At 32.6% G+C, this 17,470-nt stretch overlaps 1 protein-coding gene across 1 annotated transcript in view; it reads left to right on the top strand.

Annotated features, from left to right (window-relative positions):
- Nucleotides 1–17,470, top strand: part of LOC129803097 (long-chain fatty acid transport protein 4-like) — a 36,065-nt gene that overhangs the window by 11,841 nt on the left and 6,754 nt on the right. Inside the window, exons 2-3 of the mRNA XM_055849437.1 lie at nt 5,744–6,051; nt 17,071–17,459. Coding sequence (XP_055705412.1) covers nt 5,744–6,051; nt 17,071–17,459 — 697 coding nt within the window. The remainder of the gene's footprint in view (nt 1–5,743; nt 6,052–17,070; nt 17,460–17,470) is intronic.

The raw sequence follows: 17,470 nt of genomic DNA, 5'->3' as shown, positions 1-17,470 counted from the left end.
GCCATCCGACATGTCGAAAATTTTCCCACTGTATGGTAACAATACAAAAAAAATCTTTTTAAATTTTCACTAAATAGATCTTTTCGACACAAAATTTTTATCACAGAACACTCCAGAAACTGGAGCAAACTCCTGAACCACAAAATTTCATTTTCCAAAAAAAATGTCCATGTATTTATAATGCAAAACACTGTCTAATTTTTGTTTAATTTTTGTCGGAACTGTCTTTTTATGAATCACAATACACTTTTCTACCGGAGGAGCTTTTGCTCCCAATGCACAATGTAATATTATTGAGAAAACACGCGAAAATATCAACTACTTTGCGGATTCACAGCATTGAGTAATTCTATTTGCCAATTGATAAGTGAAATTTCCCCTCAGATAACCCAGTGAGGGGAAGATTTTTTATAGGGACACTGGAAGTAACTGGAAGTCGGCGTCATATTTTAGTCATGGGCGGGTAATCTCAGAGTTATTATGACGCCAAATGACTTCCGTAATTACCGTCATATTATTCCCCACTTTCCGTCATTCGACTCTCTGACGACCGTCATAGGACCCATTTTTGGAATCCAGAATACATACATCCAACCCATTCAACGGTAATCTTACTCCAAATTGCCACTTGGGATGGCCGACTAGAAAAAAAAATTATAATTAAATTTAATAACATTTGAAATGTTTAATTCTGGAATTTGTCATGTCACTTTTAAAATTTGTTTTGAACAAAAATTTAAGTTTACGAGTTCGTGTTCATAGTTTTACTGATTTTTGACTGTAAACAATTAAATTAACTATTAATACTTGGACCTGGCCATAACATTATTTTTTTGTTAACCCTCTAACAGTTAGCACGTGTCAAGGTATGCATCGAAATCACACTTTTTCAGCATTTAAATTTATATTTACTTCGTTTATTTACTTAAAACCTTCAGAAGAAATGTCAGTAAAACCGTAACTAAATGCACTTAAGCAATGTTAAATGAATAAAAACTTTTTAATCGTAGTATATGTGATTTTTGTAATGACCGTCTTGAAACGGTCTTACCTGATTGTAGTAGGACTCTTGAGTCTGGAGGAGTTGGAGGGAGAAACCCCGTCCTGACGAATATAGGAGACATCAAGGAACATGAAAGTGCTCATAGATTTCAATCTCAATTTCATTATGCATTGTATTAATTATTATTAATTTAATATTTAATTTTATAAATTGTTTTAGTAGTATTGCGTTATCTAATTACACCTATTTGAAAGCATTCTAACTGAAAGCCTAACTAATTGAAAACGTGATGATTTTAAATTATTTAATGAGAATAAATATATATTTTTGTTTGGATAATTTTAAATATTTTCATAATTTATTTATATTTATGCTTTCGAGCATGTGCTCTTAAAAACAAATTTACACAAATTAAATGATAGTGCTTGAAAATGAATGCAGTTCTTTCTCGCATAGACTGCTTAAAGTTAATTCCACTGCTATTAAGAATTTAGTAGGGACTAGATTATAGACATTCGTGAATAGAGTTAATCGTCACGTATCATGCATTTTAAGGGGCTACATGGATCGTTCATTTTCAAGAGATTTGTTTTTACTTTTTTGTATGATAGTTACAGCCTATTAAGAATATTTCCTCAAACTTCAAATTACGGAATAAAATTCTAAAAGAGATAGCGGCTTTAGAAATTCCTGTCCTTATGTGGTTAGTTTGAATCATCAATTTAAATCGCCTTTTTCTCGAAACTCTTTTTATTAGGTGAGATTCTTAACAATCTCACCTACTATAATCCTAACAAAATTTCATGTCCTCCGATCGCGCTCAAACTTGGCCAAAATGTGTTTCGCCACTTCCTGATCACGAATATATGGGGGGCTAAGTTACGTTCCCGGCCGGCCGGCCGGCCGGCCGCTCTTTGGAGCTTAATAGCTCCTAAACTAAAAAAGATATCGACTTGCGGTTTTCGGCAAAGGTTAAATATCGTATGAAAATTGCAACATGGTGCATTGACCCCCACCCCCCACCCCTCCTTCCGCCATTTTGAAGACCCCCCTTTTTTTGTTTTCTCAATAGCTCCGGCCCTATGGCATCGAGCGGGCTCAAATTTTAGTATGTTATAGCTGGGCCTTAGAGCTTTCCATCAATACCAAACTTAAGGTCCCCCGACCCCCCTGACCCGAGCTATAAGGGTCCAAAAAAATTTTCTTAAAATGGCCATAACTCCGGTTCTAATTGTCAGAATTTAAAAAATGAGGGCTTTTTGGAAAGCTCTCGTGAAATGCCACTTCCTCTTCTAACATCTCAAGTTCATAAAACCACCGCTAGGGGCGCTATTATTAAAAAGAAAATTTTTAAATCTTAAAAGTTAAATAACTCAAAAATTCCTTATGCAATCGGGCTGAAATTTTAGTATGTTGTAGCCGTTGATTATATCTATGAAACAAAAAAAACCTTAAGTCGATCCATAACCCCTGACCCGAGCTATAAGGGGTCAAAGTTCGAACATTGACCGGCCTCTATCTCCGGTTCTAATTAACATATCGACCTAAATTTTACCTTTTTGGTTTCGTCTCGATGAGCACTTTCAGATGGAAGTTCAAAAAGTCACTACAGGTGGCGCTGTGATAGCGTCAAAATTCATCGAAATTCAAAGTCACTTTTCTCAAAAACGGCATTGTGCAAGTTAATGAAATTTTAGTATGTTGTAGTCCAGTCTAGGACGTTTTCAAAATGGTGCGTATGCGCGCTGTGGTTTCAATAGAACCGGAGATATGAGGGGTCAAAGTTCACAAAATTTAAAAAATCATATCTCCGGTTCTATGTGACCGATTTTGATGAATGAGGGCTTAAACGAAAGATCTCACCAAATACTACAACTTTCTAGAACATTTGAACTTCGTGGGACCAACACCAGGGGCGCCACAGTCAAAAAACGAATTTCAATATCACATAACCTCAATTATCTCGACTGTCGCTGAACCGATTTTGATGATTGCTTCGACATAATTGTAGACCACATTTGTCTCTACATTTCGTCCATACATCATTTTCCGGTCAGACTACGCTATCACTCCGATTTTGCCGTTTAAGTGTGAAAAAATTGATTTTTCCCATAATAACGCTTTGAAATCACTCAGATGCCAATTTGACTGCCTCTACTCCACCAAGACACTCAAAATAGGGTTTTAAATGGAAAATCCCACAGAATACAACAATTATTTGATATAGTTGAAGTTCAACAAATGACTACTTGGGGCACTCTGATGGATAAAAAACGAGTTAAGAAACAAAAAACCTCGCTTATCTTGGCTTCTGAGTAATCGATGAGATCATGTTCTATGGAAAAATTATAGAGAACATTCTGGTCTACATTTCACCCATATAACACTTTTCTGTCAGTTCATCCAAATCCTTGATATTTTGGTTTAAATACAAAATTTGTATAATTTCACGAATTTTATTCAAGATAACTGAATGGCGTCTCCCTACTTCAGCATCAAATCGAATTTGCATGCACTCCGAGTTAGCTTACGTTAAGAATCTCACCTACATAAGCCGGTTAGGATTATCTGTCCCTTTTAATCGGTAATCAAGATGTATAAAAATTACAGTCCAACAATTTAATTTAAATTTTGCACACTTCTTCTAAGTAGAATAATTCAGTACATGACCGAAGGATTCTTTTTTCCTTGTTACCACATTATTTTACAAAACGAAACTTGATGTAAAACATAATGAAAATAAATATTTTTTAAGAAAAATTGTCCGTATAATCCAATTTTTTTCAAAGATCCTTCGTTTAAACACAAATTTAACTCATCTGCTTCCATGAAATATTTTGGTTTTTGACTTCTGATGAATCTACTATGACTAACTTTAAGAATTGTTTTTCTTTTCAAGAGGGTCTTCAAAAATCCGGTTCCAACAGGTGGATTTTATATGCTTAAGAGTTTACTTTTGACTTTTTATTTTAATTTTAAGTTTAGAACTTCATAGTAAGAATTGTACTATTTAAGATTATGCTAATGTGCTAATACGAATGTATAGAGAATTGAATTAGCTTTCGTTTTGTGCATAAAATTAGTTGATAAATTAAAAATGAACCAAAAACCAAATACTACAGGGATATAATACAAAATTGGCGTAAAAAGCCACCTTTTACTGCTGAAACTCAAAGAGTTCTAGAGCTTAACCCTTTAACGACGAGACACTTTTTACGGACTGAAAATCAACAATAAAAATTAAACTGAGATACATAATCAATGATAAGTCTTATATCTATCCTTGAAAAGACCAACAAAGTCTGATTCAGTGTATTTTGTGCTTCTATGAACGATAGGGACAAAAATAGCCCAAAAATTTAAGTAATTTTTCTGACAATACCAATGAAAATTATTTTTCACTTTAATGAAAAATATTACGTATGAGCATTGTAGTTTTTATTGCCAAAAGGGTTTTGCTTAAAATAAATTGGAAGTATAAAAAATATAGAAAATAAATAAAATCAATTATGAATTTGAGATTTTAAAAATTCGCCACTTTTGAGTTTAAATATTTACTACATAGGAAATAGCTAGAGACTTGCAAAAAATATTCCAGATTCCTTCAACCTTCTACTTTACAATTATGTACAGACATAAGAAAAAAATAACTTTAGGTAGTCATGAAAAATTATTTTCTTTATGGGACACCGGTGTTCCAATCGTCCTTAAAGGGTTGAATGGTAAGAGATATCAACGGCTGGTCTTCTGTGACCCCCAATAATAAAACGATATCTCTAGACGTTTTTTCTTTTTCTCCCCATCCCGTCCAAAATCATGTTTTTTTTTGTTTATATCCAAAACGGCTCCTACGATTTCTTTTATTTTTAGGATATATTTTGAAGGTAATCCCAGCGAATATTTCGTAGATTTCGACGAACATTTCGTAGGCGAAGATATCTATGACCTAAAAAAATTACCATCTTGATTTTCTGAAGGAAAAGTTTTTATTACCTTAGAGGGCTTATTTTTCAACCGATTTGGATAAGTTTGAATTTTTTGGAAAGGTCTTGAAATTTCCAATACGATTGCAATGGTCGCAATCGGTAATGAATCAGTTATGTACCCGTAAACGACCAATCTTTTTAAATATTCTTTTTTTCTGTCATAAACTTGATACGCATCTAGAAACGTTAAGAGATACGAACATCCGATCTTCACTAATATCTCTTAAAATAAAAAAAAATAATATTTCTTAAAAATAAATGTGTAATATGTAATATTTTCACTTACAAAATTTTATAAGTACGATTGCACGACAATGGGTTAACTCAATGTGGGGAGTATTGCAGAAAGCATTCAAAGAACACATTCAGCTTCTCCTCAGAAGATGGCACAGTCAAAAAGCTCCCCGCAATGGAGCCCGCGTGGTGGATTTTGCGCCAAATAGCTCTGCGCTCTGTGTGTGTATCTTTCTCCAGTAAATACAATTCTTCCGATAAATTGCAGTCACACAATCGAGCATTTTATTTGCCTCGCGATTAAATATTAGTATTTAACTGTATCTTCCACGTTTTCTGGAGGGACAACAGAAATTTCCTATAAATCCCGTGACCCTTGAGAATGCTCTTTCGGCACTTCTTCTTTCGGAACCGTCTTGTTCCTTTGCGTTGTGCTACCCTTGGCATTTGACGGGCACTGTACGTGACCCGTGTGCATGTTCGACTCACTAACGATTTCTCTTGGCGTTCTCACCGGCAGCCCAACTTGGAGGATGTGGAGAAGGGTCAGGGGATGCCCCCACCAGCCAATGGTGCCGATCAGCATCGTGTAGCCAGGAGGGGCTCAACTGCGGACGAAGTGGGAAAACAACACGCAGTCTACTGCCGCGTCGCGATCATAGCGGTTGGATTTGTGTGTCTTGTAGCGATCGTGACGCTCTTGTGGTACTTCATGGGCTGGATCTGGGGACTTCAGGCACTCCTTGTGGCCATTCTGGTGGCATTTGCTGCCAGTGGACTCTGGAGATGGTTCTACATTGCAGCATTAACAGCTCCCCGGGATATGAAGTGAGTACCCATAAACCCAGAAAAAACTTCTCATTCTGTCATTCTTCACGTGAACCAACACAAGGGAATTTTGTGGCCATTGCTGTGGTGAACAGAGTGGAAATGGCGTATATATCATACATATTCATCACTGGCGATTCCACAATCGAAAAGCGCGCGATCACCGAGTGGGGAAAAAAAAGAAAAGTGGGTAAAAGAAATCAAAAGAACAGAAAAAAACTTTAGAATTGCCACACATTATAGCTTTGATTTTTTTTTCAATTAATAAGTGCAAAAGAACATTTTCCGATGATTCTGCACTTCCTCAGCCAAAGAGTCAACAAAGAATCACACAATCATTGACACTGAGAGAAAATTTTAATGGAAAATCTCTGTTTCATTTAAGTGATAAGCATTAGTGAGGGTCAATAACTCCAATGGGATTGGGTTTTGTGCCCTTATCATCTCATTAACTTACTTTCAATTGTGTTTTGAGTGCTTCAATAAGTTTGTAGATTAACTTAATTTCATTTCCCTATCCTATTAAATACTTTATTTTGTTTCAAAAAAGTTTGTGATATTTGTATTTTTTTGTATTAATTTATTTAAAGTTTCGAAAGTTTCGTATTGTTAACTAAAAATGCATTTTAAATGTTTTATACAAAGTCTGAAATGGTCCATAGTAAAAAGAACTATGAAAAGTGAATTGTAAATTTAATTCTAAAGTTAATTAAGTCGAAATTACTTTGTTGACCAAACAGATCTACTTGTATAAAGTAAATCATGAGCGTGAGTAAAAACCTCTCCAAGACTTTAGAGAAGTAAATGTTAAATGCCAAAAAGCGAATGTATAATTCCGCGATGAATATTTAGGTCACGAATATTGCACATTTTGCAGTTTTTTTCAATGTCGATTGTTCACCAACATATCAAATTTGATTGTGGAATTAATTTTAACAATTTCCATGATAATTCCTCTACTAATTAATAAATATTTAGAGGAATAATCTATAGAAAAGAACACAAATAAAAAAAAAATACTTCGTGGAAAACTTGAACTCAAGAGTTCGATATGACGCCTTAAGCGGTCTTCAGACTAGAGATTTAGTCCAGTTCTCAAAGGCCTTGCATTTCTCAACAACAAATAGGAGAGACTGGGGTAAAATTTGTCAAAACAAAAATTTTAATATTCACTATTTTCTAAAATAAAAGAGACTGAGGCTTAAAATTTCTATTATACACTGAGAAAAAAAGAGGGTGCGATTAACTTTTTTTCCTCATAACTTTAACACATTTTAGGTGTAAAAGGTGTAAAAATATATCAACATTTTTTAATGTTAATTTTACACATTTTTAAGGGTAAAAATAACATGAAAAACGGTAATTTTAACCCCTAATACACCTGAAAAGGGTAAAATTTACACCGATTTTGGATCGATACTGCAGGGTAAAATTAACATTTCCGGAATGTTATTTTAACTTTTTCGAATTTATCTCAGTGTAGATAGCCTTCATGAACCTTCTTAAACTTACAAAGTTTCATGGGATTCGAGAAAGGATTATGTAAAATAAAAATAATGAAATTTTGAGCCCTATTTTTGGAATATTTGGCTTGCAGAAAATATCAATAATGATTAGCTCAATTTAAGCACATTTTTCGTTAAGATGGAGAAAAATTATCTTCGACAAAGTTGTAGAGGAATAAATTTCCTATAAAAATATGTCTATTTGATATTTTTAACTTTTGCGAGAGTAAAACGTCACAAATTATCCGAAGACTGACAAAATTTTCCCCAGCAATTTTGAGAATCTCCACAAAATCGACTTTTAGAAAATGATTCAAAAATCACATTTCTTTCGAGATAGAGGAAAATAGTCTGCTAATTGCAGTAATTTTACAAAATCCGATGTATCAACACTGAGAGAAATCCGAAAAAGTTAAAATTACATTCCGGAATTGTTTATTTTACCCTACATTTTTTGATCCGAAATCGGTGTAAATATTATGCTTTTTAGGGATATTAGGGGTTAAAGTTATCCTTTTTCATGTTACTTCTACCCTTAAAAAGGTGTAAAATTAACATTAAAAAATGTTGATGTATTTTTACACCCAAAAAGCGTTAAAGTTATGAGGAAAAAAGGTTAAGATTTTAAGATTTGTCTATGGGTCGGTTATATTCCTTGCGGAACCGCTGCACCCAGGCCACTTATTTGGGCCCATTATGCACTCCCCATTCTCCTTTTCTATCTTAACCCCCAAGGCGAGTAAGCCTGCTCCATATCACAGTGCTCTGTGTGCGTTCTGATACACACAGTACCGCTTTATATCACGGTAAACCAACCTTGGTTTGTGGATCTGGGCAGTGAATGAGTATTTGTATTCGACTGAACTCTGCATGTCGAAACTTATTTCCTATACCAACCTCTCTTTTTAGGCGGTTCATTGTCAATGTATTGGCATTACTTTTCCATTCATTCACTGGACGAATTCGAGACTATTACAGCAGCTGAAAAATCTGCAGCTGCCTAGTCTCGAACCCTCGACCTCACAGTCACAGAGCCACTGCTCTATCCACTAATCCACTGAGGCCCCTTTCAGGAAAAAAGGTTAATCGCACACCCGTTTTTTTCTCAGTGAATTGCCATTAATATACAATCCTGATAGAACATTTTCCCAAAAATTTCGCTTATTGAGAAATTAGACAAGATAAGCCAAATGAATAAAACTTATGCCTCCGGCACATATCTTTTAGATTGGTAAAATTTCATGAAATTAAAATTTCGCGTCTTTTTCTTTCTAAAAAGATTTGCATAAGTCTATCCCACTCTTTCTCACTCAAAATTAGACAAAATTAAATTTATTTGGTATGATGTTCAATAGAAGAAGAAGAGTTCGACAGAGTATGACAGACAGATGCAAAACTTTTAAGACGAAAAACAAATGTGAATTTTGACTTTATAAAATTTTCCTGATCTAAAATACACTCAGTCCCGGCATTAAGTCCTTCGGGATTATGCACCTGACTTAATTATGCACATACAATTATGCAAATTTGCCTACGCTTGGGAGTCAATTTATGAATTCATTTTTGAAATACGCCTGAACGTATACTATATTGCGACGCGGGAAATTTGAAAACATTTTGCTACTTTTTGAGAATAAAACTTTAATTTCTTTTATTAGGGTAAATTTTTTAAATATTCTAACGATTTATTGAAGACCTCTGGCCAAAAGTACTCTTTGTTAATGCATTTCTATTAAACAGTTGAATCTTTTTGTACAAAAAGTAGTTCTGGAAAATTTAATAAAGTAAAGTTAAATGGGCAATTTTTCGTTGGAAAATGAATAATAGCAGCTCCAGAAAGTTCTTGAACACCCAGAACGTTGAAATAACCTACGTTCCAAATTACACGGGAGGGGAATATTTAATTGGATCATGTTTTGAGGCTCTTTGCTGATAAAAAAGTACGAGAAACATCAAGGTTCAAATCTTTCACATTGCTGAATGAGGTCATTTTTATTGATATTTGATAATATAAATTCATTAAAAGATTAATTTGTTTCCTTTATTTAAGTTATTTCAATTCAAAATGTCAAATGCTTTCTAAGCCTAATGAACTTTAGAATAACTGTACGGAAATAAAAATATTAGGGTAAGTGTTCCAAATTCCGGCCAGCTTGCAATTCCGGCCACCTTTTTTGTTCCTCAAATTTCCATGAATTTTTAGTTTTTACATAATCCAGAGATTATACAATGCAAAAGAATAACTAAAATTGTAGCTTCGACAAACGAGATGACGTGAAAAAGACATTATTGAAGAATTCCCAAAGAACTATAAGAATGAAGGTGGCCGAAATAGGGCACCAACGCTATGTTTACATTTTTATTCATTTTGAAATGTATTAAGAATGATTTTAAAGTAAATAAAGACGATAAACTGTCTACAAGGTTCTAAGCGACGCTCCTTAAATAAAAGGAATGAAAAAAAATCAATTTCTATTAAAGATATTACATTTCAAACTTGAGACTTTGGCGCTTGCATGTAACTATGCCGAAATTTGGCACACTTACCCCAAACATTTTTAAGTTATTTTTTTTTAAACGTATAATCTTGAAAAAAATTCTTTAATTTTTCTTTTCCAATATTTTTTGTCGAATTATTAACATACCGTAAGAAAAACGTAATTTTTACGTAAATAAATCCATAACGTAAAAATTACATTTTCATTTACATATGTTCCACGTGTTACTAAATATTGAATTTCATCAAATAGATTAGCCCTACGTAGAATAGCTTAATTCAGAACCAGCTCTAAATGGGAATTTTTAACAAAATACAGAATTTTTACTTAAAAAACACAGTGCTAAATTTTTATTAATGTATTATCTATGTCGAAATTCTATTATTTGATTCTTTGCGTTTAAAATAAATTAAAATTCATATTGATAAGTTTTAATAAGGAGAATCTCATTTGGAAAAAGTTGAGTATTAGGCTCTTCTATCACGTTTTCTGATTGGTTAAAGTTAGAAAACACTTTAACCTTTAGCCAATCAGAGAATGCAATGGGACTAAAATATTTAGTCCCATAAAATATTATAGTCTAATCCCGTTTTCTGATTGGTTAAAGCTTCAAAGGTTTTGGATGCTGTCACGCTCTTTACAAAAAGAAATATATACATAAATGGACTAAATTTAAATAGGCAAAAGCTTTCAGGCTTCGCACAGACTCTGGCTTCGAACCCTTCATATTTTTCCCATATTCTTTTAATGAATTTGACCTTATGGAAATATATTTTAGTAGTCTCAAGTCACATATTTTCTTAAAAAAAAATCAGATTCATTAAAGGAATGAAAGGAATATAGAAAAAATATGAAGTGTTCGATGCCAGAGCATGTGCGAAGCCTCAATGCCTTTCCCTTTATGTGAATAGTGCTTATTGTTTGGCACTAAATATTAAGGTTTAATGTAGATTCGGTTTGACTCAGTATAAGTAATATTCAATTTCATAAGAAAACATTGCAAAAAGAATCTCATCATCATAATTAAGAATTTTTTCCGAGTTCCACGCGAAAAATAAATTACTTTTCTCTCAGTGTAGTGATCATTTTCCAAGCAATTTAAATATTATTACCTTTCGAAGAGCCTCTCTCTGAAATTGGCGTGATGTTATGCAAGAGTTTTTGTGTTGTATTAACAAACATAAACTTGACGGCAATTTCATGGAAAACCAGTTAGTCAAAAGATTTAAAGACGCACATAGATTTTTTCGTCACAAAAAAAATTAATTTTGCCTATAAAGTCGTGAAAATTGAGAAAATCTCTCTTCCTTTCGCAAGTAACCGTTTTCTTGCAATGTTGAATGGAAATATTTTTTGTGGTGTTTCTCAAAAGGTATACTTGAATGACGAAAGTGAAAGTTAACCTCAGAGCAGTAGTATATTAAAAATCTGCAATTGAACCTTACAAGCAAGAGAGCAAAAACCCACAAGAGCATAATCTTTTTTTCACCATCTTTCAAAGTTTTTGCGCATTATAGTTCTTCATTTGGTTATTTTGTACTTTCAAAACTTTTCAGTTGTGTTTAGAAAAGTATTAATGCATAATTAATTTGTGACTGACAAGGTATTGGAAATAATATTATTAATCATATATTAAAGTTTATCATTTCCTTCCGTTATATTAAAAGAATAGAATTTCCACCTAAGTAAACTCTTAAAAGTGAAATTTGCAGAATAATTAATGCAAATATAAAAAGTCACGATTATTCAAATCATTCGCAATGAATGTTGAATTCGATAACTGATTTAACTGTGTCTCTCGAATTAATTAGTATTTTTGAGGTATTTTCCTAACTTCTTCTGTGACCTAATTAATATTCTATGCCAATCTTGTGGCAGTTAATTTACTCAAAGTGAAAATTATAGATCAAAAAAGTTACATTGTGTAACTTGAATTTGTTGCTTGGACTATTCGTATAGCAAAAAAAAATTAAATCTGCCAAATTTTGATTCATTTACGAATATGAATTTATGGTACTATTTTAGCACAATACCGTTCTCAAATTATCACCTTTTCTTATGCTGGTTATTGTCTCGACTGTTTTCTAATGTCCTCGTCGTGTTCTAAAATTTCCAAACAGTCGTGTCAGGAACCAATACAAAGAAAAGTCAATTAGGGAAAAGTACTCTCCCTTCGAACGTTCATGCCTTCGAATACTGTGAATTTTCTTTTATTTTTCCTAAGAGATTTACACATTTCTATTAAATATTAGTTAGCTTATTTATCAATTATTGATAATTTAATTGATAAATTATGTGTAAGTCCCTTTGTAAAAATAAAAGAAATTCACATTATTCTAAGGCATGAATGTTCGAAGGGAGAGTACTTTCCCCTATAAAGAAGCACTTAAAAACAGGAAAGGGCTAAAAGGGACATGTTCACTTTTCATTAGAATAGGACAATTAAGGCTAAAATATTTTTCTTAAATTAGATTTGTAAAAAACTGTTTTTTTATTTGTCCATTTTTTAATTTAATCTTTTAACTTTTAAGTATTCGTACTACTAAACTCTTCGGTGATAAAAATTAAGAATCTGAATTTAGGACAAAGATAAATTTTATTTAGCAAGTAAATAAAAGATAAGTTCCAACCTAAGTTCAAAAAATAGGGACATGTGGGGCAAAACACGACAAAACGGATATTTTATTTACTTCACGAGCTCCTAGAAAACCTTTAGAACATTCTTATAGGAAATTTATCGCACTAGAACTTTTCCCATGACCGATATATTTTTTTCTACGAAAAAGCGTAGAATTCATGTACATGATAAGCATGTATCAACCATGAAGGTTGGATCGTCACCTGAAAATAAAGTGATTTTTTGAAAATAATCAGTTGTTCTTTACTAATTACCTTTTTCAAAATATCTTGCATAGTTACTAAATGGAACGCCTTATTGCAAAAGAAAGTTCGTTAAAAGTGACGAATAATTTTCAAAAAATCATATTTTTAGGGTAACAATTCAACCTTGAGGGTCGATATATGCTTCATTTCCCTTAAGGGTTTAAAAGGCCAAAATAGACACAAAAAACAGCATACTTTTCTCTAATGTCTTTTTCAACATAATAAAAAAATTATTTAATTTAAACTCTTAGGCATAATAAAAGTACAACATTTAAACTATATTTTCTGAAATTTTCATAAAAGAAAATTTTAAAATTCAGCCTGTGGGACTTGATTTTTGTATACCTAAAAACATACTTTTCGGTGGAGAAGATTTCTAGGAATTGGTTCATCTGAAATCCAAAAATCAAATATTTGATGAATTAAACCATTCCTTGAAATCTAATTTATATTTCAATGGAAATGAGTAAGTGTAATACCAGGGTAACGCTAAGAAGTAGAGGTTTATGACACAGTTCTAATCAAATCTTTATGAATTTCAGCGTGTAGAAAAATCAATAAAATCTTTTACTGCAACTTTAAAAAAAATTCGAAAAATCCAATCGGGAACTGACCTTTGGGAAAATTCTGCACTTTAATCCATTTCTGCATCAAATTTCTCGGATTTAGAAAACGTAGGGTAACGTGTGGTATTTCGGGACACTTTTTAGCACTTTTAAGTTTCAAACAGCTTAACGACTTTTCAAATAATTTTTTTTCTTTGTTGATACAAATATTTATGTTCCTTATGCTATCCAGAATAAGATTCTTATCGAAAAATGTATCATTTTTTATATAAAATAGCAAAAAATGTAAAAAAGTAAGAGTGGTATATTTCGGGACAGTTGGGTACTTCGGGACAGACAAAAGTCGCTATTACGCAAATAAATTTCACCGAGCCTGATTATTTACCTTTAAGTAGAAGTTCTAAACTTCACTCTTTTATAAAAATTTTGTTTAAATTTTACTTTTAAAGTGACTTAAACCGAAAAAAAACTAAACACTGTTTGTGTTGACATCTGCAAAATTGACCACACTGAAGGTCTTGTAAAAATTGAAATGTGGCACTCACAATCCACGCGTATTTCACGCTTTAAATTAAATAAAATTTCAGAAGTTTTATGTTTATCTCATACGTAAAGAGCTTAATATTTCATAAAGAACTTAAAAATAGTTATGGCGCTGGCACACCTTTTCAATTGAGTGAAATTCAATCGATTGAAATTTTACCTCTTACTCTTTCAAACTGAAATCAGATATAGCTATCTCTGTCAAATTAAAATACTCTGAATTTTTGAAGCAAACATCATGGGGTTACTATCAGAGATACCTAGAATGCGGTTATCGACTTTCTGAGTCGAAACCCTGGGTCTACCAGTAGCGTTTTTCAGATGTACTCGTGCCTCATAACTATAATATTTGACCATTTTATGTATAACTTTTCATGAATTTCCATAACATTTGGCAATTAACTCTTTCGCGTCATTAGGGTCATATATGACCCGGGGAAACAACAATTTTTTTTGACTATTTATATTAATTGAAATCTATCGGTTTGTGCACGACATCATAATAGAAGGATGTAAGATTCTTGGCTAATTTTCTCAAGACTCCGGATATTCAGGAAAAGAAAATATTTGAGATCAAAAATCACGAATTTCGAACTTTATGAAATGACTTTTCTTTTTCAAAATTTTTTATATTAATATATTTTTTTCAGCAAAAAGTTCTTTAGAAACACAAAATAGAATATCCAAAGATTGTATATTGCATATTTTGATATAATAAACTACTGTCAATTTTCCAGAAAAGTGTGTAGAATTTTCCGGGTCATATATGACCCTGTGGTCGCCAAGGGTAACAGTGTTTTCGTCCCAAATCTATAGCGAAATGTAGTTATGACATTGTTTTTCTTTGTGAAATGCAGGTGGGACATCTTGCTCCTGGACATTTCATCTTATATCTGATGAATTATAACATATTTTGCAATATTTTAGAGTATTCTGCAAGCGTCTCATATTGTGCAATTGTATTGTGTGTGAATAAATATGTATACAAGTTTATTTTTGCCAAATACCACTCAAAATATTGTGACAGTGACTGTTCAAGGAATTTCCAGGAAGATTCCTTGAACACCAGGAGTACAGTGTTCATCAAAGCAATCCAGTTTGCCATGGTTTTGGCCAAATTAACAACTTCAAGCAAAAAAAAACTCTTAGAAAGCCCGTGATATAGATTTTGAAAATGGTATGTACACTTCCCTTGAGGACAACAGGGTCATATATGACCCGGGGTTTTTCCGAGTTTTCACGCAATGGAAAATTTTTATTCCTCTCTGAACTATTATATTTGATCATAAAGCATTAGGAAAAACTCAATTTTACATGAATTCATCTGCTGAATAAAAGTGGGACGCGAAAGAGTTAAGCGACGCCGATTCCTTCCAGCAGTATCTCTGGACAATATCCCACCTTTCAACTTTTTGTAATTTGCCATTATAACCTAAATTATGAATTATCAAAAAACTGATTATTTCTTGTTATTTATCATCACTCTTACACCTATATATTTAACATTGACAGCCTTAAAAATATACAAATCCACCATTTGCCTATCAAATGACATAAGCTCAAAATGTAACCGGCTTACATAAAGTTGGTTGCACGTTTTCACCATTTTGAATTAGTTTTTTTAATGAGGCAACAAACTTTTGATTTTTCAAAAATGACCAACTTTTGGAAAACAATTATTTTTGATATGAAATAAAATTAATTATTTTTTTTTGAAAACTATAAATAATATCTACGGATTACAAGGAACTCATCTGCAAAAAGAAAAATTTGGAAAAGTATTTTTTTCTATCATTTTTTTCACTTGATTTCTCAAACATCCATTAGGTAACAAACTATTGACACTCACTGTACATTGGAAGTATTCTACAAGATCTCTGTCTACAATTCACCATAAGTCCATTTCATAAATACGTAAACATATTCAGAGATATTCCGGTAAAAAAATGTTCTTATACTGAGAAAAAAACGAGGGTGCGATTAACTTTTTTTCCTCATAACTTTAACACTTTTTAGGTGTAAAAATATATTAAAATTTTCTAATGTTAATTTTACACCTTTTTAAGGGTAAAATAACCATGAAAAAGGATAACTTTAACCCTTAATACACCTAAAAAGCATAATATTTACACCGATTTCTGATAAATACTGCAGTGTAAAATAAACATTTCCGGAATGTTGTTTTAACTTTTTCGGATTTTTCTCAGTGTATTGTGTTTAAAAATAATCTAATTTAAACTCAATCCTACTGAACCTGGAGGATTTCGTGCTGAAAGCTTGCTAAAGATACCAAGATTTTTCCAGATTCTTTCAAAAATACTCCGAAATATTCAATTCAAAACCAATTTTGAGTATTTGGGTAGATGTGAAAAACTTCAGACATTTCCTAAAAACTCCTTCACAGATAACATTTTGCTTTCTTTTAGAAAAGTTGATCAAAAGCTTCTCCCCAAAGTTATCCCATAAGAAATCTATTCCAAGTTTCTAAGATTTTATTCAGAGTTTTTTTAATCGAAATTGAATAATTTTGGGAAGTTTCTAAAATTCAATCAGAAAAATACACTTTTTTAGAGTAAAATGTTCTTAAGGTGAGCTAAATCTTAGTGTTTTTGAATTGTTTTTAATTTTATGGTAATTATTGAAATTATGTACAGGAACAAATAGCCATTTTTTGTCCTCACCTCGTTATGTTCTTCGATTAGAAGTATCGCAGAAGCATCATAAGGAAGTGGTGTACACTATTATTCTCAAAATATCTTCCATCAGGCCATAACTAATTATGTTAAAATTAACTGCCTAAATTCAGTATTCTTTTCTCGATGTATGTATTTAAGCAAAACATCTTAAAGACTAAAATAGTGAAAATAACGTCACAATATTGGGGAAAAAATGTGTGTCACAGAGTCTCGCCGAAATTATCACTTTCAGTTTCAAATTCCATTTCATTATCACATCTTCATTTTAGCTGCTAAAACCTCTCCATGCATGAGATTATTTACTAAAGGCATTTTCTTTCGTTTCCAGGGCTCTCTTCCGGTATATTAAACTGTTGTTGTTGGTTAAGAAACTGCAGAGAAGCAATGCTACTGTAGCGGATGTATTTGCTGAACATGTAGCTAAAACACCACACAAGTCCTGCTTTGTCTTCGAAGGTCGCACCTGGACATTCCGGGAAGTTGATGAATTTTCGAATCGTGTAGCTAATGTCTTCCACTCCCATGGCTATAAGCATGGTGATGTTGTGGGGCTTCTTCTGGAAAATCGCCCAGAATTTATCGCCATATGGATGGGATTATCTCGCCTGGGCGTCATTGTGCCGCTCATCAACCATAATCTTCGTCAAGCATCTCTTCTGCACAGTGTTACAGTGGCAAAGTGCAACGCACTTATCTTTGGGGAATCACTCATTGAAGGTGAGTAATGA

This window comes from Phlebotomus papatasi, chromosome 2 (genome assembly GCF_024763615.1).
Source record: "Phlebotomus papatasi isolate M1 chromosome 2, Ppap_2.1, whole genome shotgun sequence".
Taxonomy (NCBI): domain Eukaryota; kingdom Metazoa; phylum Arthropoda; class Insecta; order Diptera; family Psychodidae; genus Phlebotomus; species Phlebotomus papatasi.
This window is presented reverse-complemented; position numbering and strand designations above follow the sequence as displayed.